The 5,965-nt window shown below is 56.0% G+C and overlaps 1 protein-coding gene across 1 annotated transcript in view; it reads left to right on the forward strand.

Moving 5' to 3' along the window:
* Positions 1–5,965, forward strand: part of GOLGA2 (golgin A2) — a gene marked incomplete at its 5' end in the record, with an annotated part of 17,473 nt that overhangs the window by 11,327 nt on the left and 181 nt on the right. The window contains 14 exons of the mRNA XM_010161667.1: positions 199–288; positions 464–571; positions 671–758; positions 1,229–1,572; positions 2,350–2,463; positions 2,717–2,941; positions 3,206–3,305; positions 3,393–3,481; positions 3,914–4,067; positions 4,180–4,247; positions 5,045–5,147; positions 5,356–5,462; positions 5,634–5,802; positions 5,904–5,964. Coding sequence (XP_010159969.1) covers positions 199–288; positions 464–571; positions 671–758; positions 1,229–1,572; positions 2,350–2,463; positions 2,717–2,941; positions 3,206–3,305; positions 3,393–3,481; positions 3,914–4,067; positions 4,180–4,247; positions 5,045–5,147; positions 5,356–5,462; positions 5,634–5,802; positions 5,904–5,964 — 1,820 coding nt within the window. The remainder of the gene's footprint in view (positions 1–198; positions 289–463; positions 572–670; positions 759–1,228; positions 1,573–2,349; positions 2,464–2,716; positions 2,942–3,205; positions 3,306–3,392; positions 3,482–3,913; positions 4,068–4,179; positions 4,248–5,044; positions 5,148–5,355; positions 5,463–5,633; positions 5,803–5,903; position 5,965) is intronic.

Below are 5,965 nucleotides of genomic sequence, written 5' to 3' on the forward strand. Positions count from 1 at the left end.
CTGGATGTGCCCAGCTCAGCCGGGTGTACAGGGCAAAAATCAAGTTCCTTTTTTCCTCATTCAACTTCAGTGTGAGCTGGAGCACTTTTAAGGGCTGTAGAAGGTGACAACACGGATTATGTGGCAGGTTACTGTCAGGGGAAAGGCTACGCTGAAACTATTAACATGTTGCCATAACTTTTGGATCTTTATTGGCAGTTCTCAAATCAGGCCGGGAGTCTGGATGCAAACCAGCAGCTGCAGATGGCGCTGGAGGAGAAGGCGAGCCTGGAAGCTCAGGTTGCTCAGGTAAAAGGCTGAGATGACCCCAATCTTGACATCTGTATAGAAACCGCTGTGGCAGAAGGACGCAGCCTCGGCGTACCACTAACGCGGGTTTCTTCAAGCTTTATCCCTTAAGCAGTTGCTGCCAAATTTATTGAGCCAAAACCGTTCTCTTCGTGCTTGATTTTGTTTTGAACAGCTCTCGGAGTCCCTTCACCAGCTCCAGGCAGAAAGAGATCAGTATGTAGAGAAACTGAAGGAGGAGCGGAGCATTTGGCAGCAGCGGGTCCAGCAGCTCTCCGAGCAGGTAACACCAGGGGCAGCATCAGAGCTGCTTTTGACCAACAGAGGCAGGAGGAAACGCCCCGTGAACGTTGTTTTAACTTTCACTTGCGTGGCCCTGCAGGTGCACACAATGGCTGAGGAGAAGGAGAAGCATATGGCCCGGATCCGGGAGCTGGAAGCCAGCGTTTCAGAGCTGTTGAGCACATCAGGTAGGGCTTGGTGCTGCGGAGTACCAGCCGGTTAGCTCCGTCCCCGCTGCGCGGGAACATCTGCACGCTGGGTGCAAGCAGGGCCGATGCTCTGTGAAGGCAGCTGAAAGCCTGGTGAGCCCGAGGAATCTTTCATCCTAGCAAACAGCAAGTGAACTCTTCACATATTTGACCAGCAGACTCTGTATGTCTGTAGTATCTGCCTGACTGTGTTCTGGCTCAGGCGTCTGGGCAGGCAGGATGCTCTTGCTAGGGCCCTGAGTGAGTTAGCAGCACACAGGATGCTGCTGTGCTTGGTTTTGGGTTGGTTTTGCTCCGTCGTTCCTCTCGGTGCCCCGCAGCAAGGACCGGATGCTGCACCTGGTGATACCTGAGCCCTGTAAGATGGGGTACGCTTTGGGTATGTAAGTGATGTGTACTGCACAGCAGTTCAGCCCTTGGAGCTGCTTTTGGTCCCGTTTCCTCCGCAGTTAAGCCCATGGACGTTGAGCCTTCTGTGCCAGAAGGGCCGACGGCAGCTGAGCTGAGTCTGCAGGAGGAGATCCAGCGGCTGCAGCAAGAGAAGGAGGAACTGCACGGGCAGTACCAGGCCCAGGTCCGGGACAACGAGCAGCTGAGCCACCTCTACCGGGAGCAGGAGGAGCGTCTGCTGGAGCTCGAGAAGGCTGTGCAGCGCTACAACGAGGAATCTGTGGACAGACAGCAGATCCTGGAGGACATGCAGAGTGACAAGGCCACCATCAGTAGGGCACTGAGCCAAAATCGGGACCTGAAGGAGCAGCTGGCTGAGCTGCAGAATGGGTTTGTCAAGCTGGTATGTCTCTTTCGTGCATCTTTTCCCACTGCTTCCCCCACTGGAGCAATCCTCTTGTAGCACGGATGTTAAAATCTGGCAGAAGCATTATCTCTGAAGCTATGGGTGCTCCATCTTCTGTGGTGGAGGTTCCCTGGAATTCCTTACTCCCTCAGGTGCTTTGGCAGATGAACCAGTATCTTTGTCCAGAGCAGTTTCCTTTTTCCTCTCATCCCCGGGCAGTCAGGCTGTTGCTTTCCCAGAGTATTCCTCTGCCCCTTTACCCTTGAAAATACCCATTTTCTGTTCCCTGTATTTGCCCATGAGGGAGAAGTTCTCCGCAGTTTTCTCTCCTGCTGCCGTCATTCTTACTCGTCCTGGAGCCGAATCCTTACTCTTGCTTCTTTCACTGTAGCAGCTTCCCCTCTGGGGCCCTGGCACGCTCACGCAGGGTCTAACCCCTGGTGTTTCTTTAGTCCTTTCCAAACTCCACGTTTCTGAACGGCTGTGACTCTTTGGGACGTTCATACCCCCATCTGCTTTGGAGCTGACAGGCTGTGTGATGTGCCTGGCCTCCTCTTGTCCCACCACCTGATTCCCCTGGCTCTTCCCTTGCTCTTCCCCAACTTTTGAACCTTTCTGCCCGTTATCTACTGCCCTGAGCAGGCAATTTAACAGCCCTTGGTCACACCCCAGCATAACACAAGGGATGGCAGCCTGTTGTACGGGGAAGGAGCGTGGCTCACGCAGAGTTTGTGGTGGTTGGGGTTTGCTTCTCCAGCGGGTTTTGTCTTGCAGACCAATGAAAACATGGAGGTGACAAGTGCCCTGCAGTCAGAGCAACACGTGAAGAAGGAGCTGGCCAAGAAGCTGGGGCAGCTGCAGGAGAACCTGGGGGAGCTCAAAGAGACGGTGAGCGACAGCCGGCGGGATGGCAGGGCCGGTACGCAGCGGTGGCTGCGAACTGCCGGCGGCCTCCCCAGCTGGGATGGCGATTGATGCTGGGATCAGGCCGGGAGCCTCCCCCCATCGTCTGCTGCGGGGGCAGACGGTGGCTGCCTGCCTCGGTGGTGGCTTTGGGGCGCTGTTGACAGTTCGGATCGTGTCACGGGGATCAGCTTTTCTGGCAGAAACGGTTTGATGGGATGGTTCCGTTTTGTGTTAGCTGGAGCTGAAAACACAGGAAGCTCGGGGGCTGCAGGAGCAGCGGGACCAGTACTACGGCCACTTGCAGCAGTACAGCGTGGCGTACCAGCAGCTCTCTGCCGAGAAGGAGGAACTGCACAAGCAGTACTTGCTCCAGACACAGCTTATGGATCGGCTGCAGCACGAGGAGGTTCAGGGGAAGGTGACAGTGGAAATGCACCTGAAAGAGCTGCAGCAAACCAAGGTGACTAAAAAGGGGCCAGTGCAAAGTGGAATGATGGGAGGGAGAGTGCTTAACTACATGAAGCATTAATTAAGGTTGGACCAGACGAGCTTTCGCTGTCCCTTCCAACCTGAGCGTGAGATCCTGTGCTGTAGGGGTGAATGGTGCTGGAAACCCTGGAGCAGAAACCCTGCTCTTCTGTGTGTGGTGCTGCTGCCTGCAGATGGAGTGACTGTGGGGTCTGGCTTGTGCAGGTTTCAGTGACCTTCCGCTTCTCTCTTGCAGGAAAATCTGGAAGCTGTGGCTAAGGAAAACAAGGAGCTGCAGGCCCAGATCAGTCAGTTAGCAGCAGACCTGGATGGCAGGATTTTGCACCGACTAGAGGGTGAGTGGCTGCAGCTGGTCACCAGGAAAGAGGTAGAGCTGGGCTCTCTGGGGTATTATCTCTTTGTTCACCTTCCTCCTCTTACAGGAGATGGAGTTGAAAGTGAAGCAATGACTGAAGAAATCCAAAAACCTTCCTTTGTGATCCCAGAGAAGTTTGAAAGCCATGAAGAAATGGTGAGGCTTAGAGGGTAGAAAAGCCTTTGTTTTTAGTTCTAACCGAACGGGTGGGCAGGTTAAACTGCAGAGAGGAGGCTGTTTGCCAGCTGTGATCCCTCCCAGCTGAGGTGCAGTAACGAGGGAGGTCTAACAGCTCCCTGTGCAAAACCCACAAGGCTTCAGCAGCATCCTGGCAAGATGGGCTGGAAGTCTGGCAGTGGCTTTAATTAGGAAAATAACTCCAATCAAACAGGTATCGTGGGAGCAAATATTAACCCACCTATTTGTACTAGGTGGGGATGAGAAGAACCAACCTGGTTTGGCTCCAGGCCGTCACTTAGTACTTTGGTTTCGTAGCCGTAAATAAAATGGGGTGAACTGTTCCTCTGTCCTGAGGTGCACAGCTGGTCACGCTTCCCGCTGATGTGCACACTCCCAAATTCTTCTTAGGTCTCGTTCTTGACCTGTGCCATGTCCCAAGTGGAGAGGGAGCGAGAGGAGATGAGGCAGCAGCTGGCTGCTCAGAAGCAGCAGTGCAGAAGCCTCCTGCAGCAAATCGCAGCTCTGAGGCAGGAGCAGCAACGTAACGTCGTGCTGGGCGCAGGTAAAAATGTGGGGCCGTCTGGGGGGCGGTGGGAATATGGAGAGATGTCTCGGCCAGCTGACCCTGGCCCCTTATGTCCCAGGAGGGGCTGTAAATTCCACATCCCTTCCAGATTCCACTGGGGACACTGTTCCGGTGGAGGTTCACGAGGCGTTGAAAACGGCCATGGAGAAGCTGCAGGTAAGCAAGGATCTCATCCTCTTTCAGCCCCACGACCTTGCGCAGCTGCACTGTGCTCTGGGGCCGGGTGGACGTCTCTCACGGCACGGACAGACTGTAGGGGGGCGAGTAGCACCCATTCCCTAATAACAACCTACTTCCTAACGAGCTTTTCGCTGCTCCTCTCCGCATGGGAGAGCTTGCAGTGGTAACTCCCCTCCCAGCCCCTCAGACCTGGGAATGGAAGGGCCTGGCACTGGCCTGTGGCCTTCTCTATACGAAATTCTTCACAGAGCGGGTGGGGAGGCACGAGGACAGGTTGCCCAGAGATGCTGTGGATGCCCCATCCCTGGAAGTGTCCAAGGCCAGGCTGGATGAGGCTTGGAGCAACCTGGTCTAGTGGAGGATGTCCCTGCCCATGGCAGGGGGGTGGGAACTAGATGATCTTTAAGGTCCCTTCCAACCCAAACCATTCCGTGATTCTAGGATTCTCTGCAGAAAGAGAGCACCAGGCCGAGTGCCCTCGCCCTGTGGGGCTGAACCAGGTGGTCTGCGGCCTCGGAGCCGCCGGCGACTGGAGCTGCGCTGCCTGGCAGCGAGAAGGTTGAAGGGCACTTTCACCTTCAGCCCTTCTGTGTCCCAAAACGCTGAGATTCTTCGTTACACCTTCCCTAGGTTCCTTTTCAGCGGCAAATCCGAGACAGGTTGTAAAGATTTGCTCCCTAGGCTCACAGCTCTGTGTAGGAGGGGTCGTCTTTACCGCAGGTAGTCTGTGTACGTGAAGCACTTGGGGTATTGACACCAACCTCCGTGTTCAGTCCCGTTTCACAGACCTGATGCGCGAGAAAGCTGACCTGAAGGAGCGGCTGGAGGAGTTGGAGCATCGCTGCATCCAGCTCTCTGGGGAAACAGACACCATCGGTACGTTCAGGTGACGCCAGCACGAGCTAAAGCTTGCTCGATGCGTTATTCATCTGGGGAGCAGACGGGCCCCAGCAGCTCAGGTCTCCTGCCGCTGCCTGGATCTACAGCCCAGGCTTGGATTGGCTATGGATCCTCGTGCCGCATCGTTCGGCGTGAGGCTCGCACCCTGCTCCTGCCAACGCTTACTCCTTCTCTCGCATGGCAGGGGAGTATATCGCATTGTACCAGAGTCAGAGGGCCATCCTCAAGCAGCGACACCAGGAGAAGGAGGAGTACATCAGCAGACTGGCTCAGGATAAGGAGGAGATGAAGGCAAGCAATCCTCTCCGTCGTACTGCTCCGAGCGGGGCAGGCCTGGGCCACACTTGCCCGCTCCAAACCGCCCCACGCGGTGTTTCGGCTGCCTCCAAGCTGCTGGTTTTGTGAGAGCCTGCGGCCAGGGACACGGGCACGTTTCATGGGCTTTCCTTTGCTTTGGGGCAGGTGAAGCTGCTGGAGCTGCAGGATTTGGTGATGCGTCTGGTCAGGGAGAGAAACGAATGGTACAGCAAGTACGTAGCAGCCGCGCAAAGCCCCGCGGCGTCAGCGGGTCAGCAGGAGGGCGCGCTTCCGGCCGAGAGGCGCGTGGAGCTCAACGCCACCGACGGAGAAGGTAAGCTGCGGCCAGGGCAAGCTCTGAAACGCGGAATAACCCGGGCTCTCTCACTGGGGCGCGTCGATGGGGAGTTACCTGCCTTGTCTGTGTCCGCGCAGGGTTACGGGAGGTGAGTTTATCAGACGAAGCAGAGCAAGAGGCCGCTGCTCTTCACCAGGCC

This window comes from Eurypyga helias, unplaced genomic scaffold (assembly GCF_000690775.1).
Source record: "Eurypyga helias isolate BGI_N326 unplaced genomic scaffold, ASM69077v1 scaffold28351, whole genome shotgun sequence".
Taxonomy (NCBI): Eukaryota; Metazoa; Chordata; class Aves; order Eurypygiformes; family Eurypygidae; genus Eurypyga; species Eurypyga helias.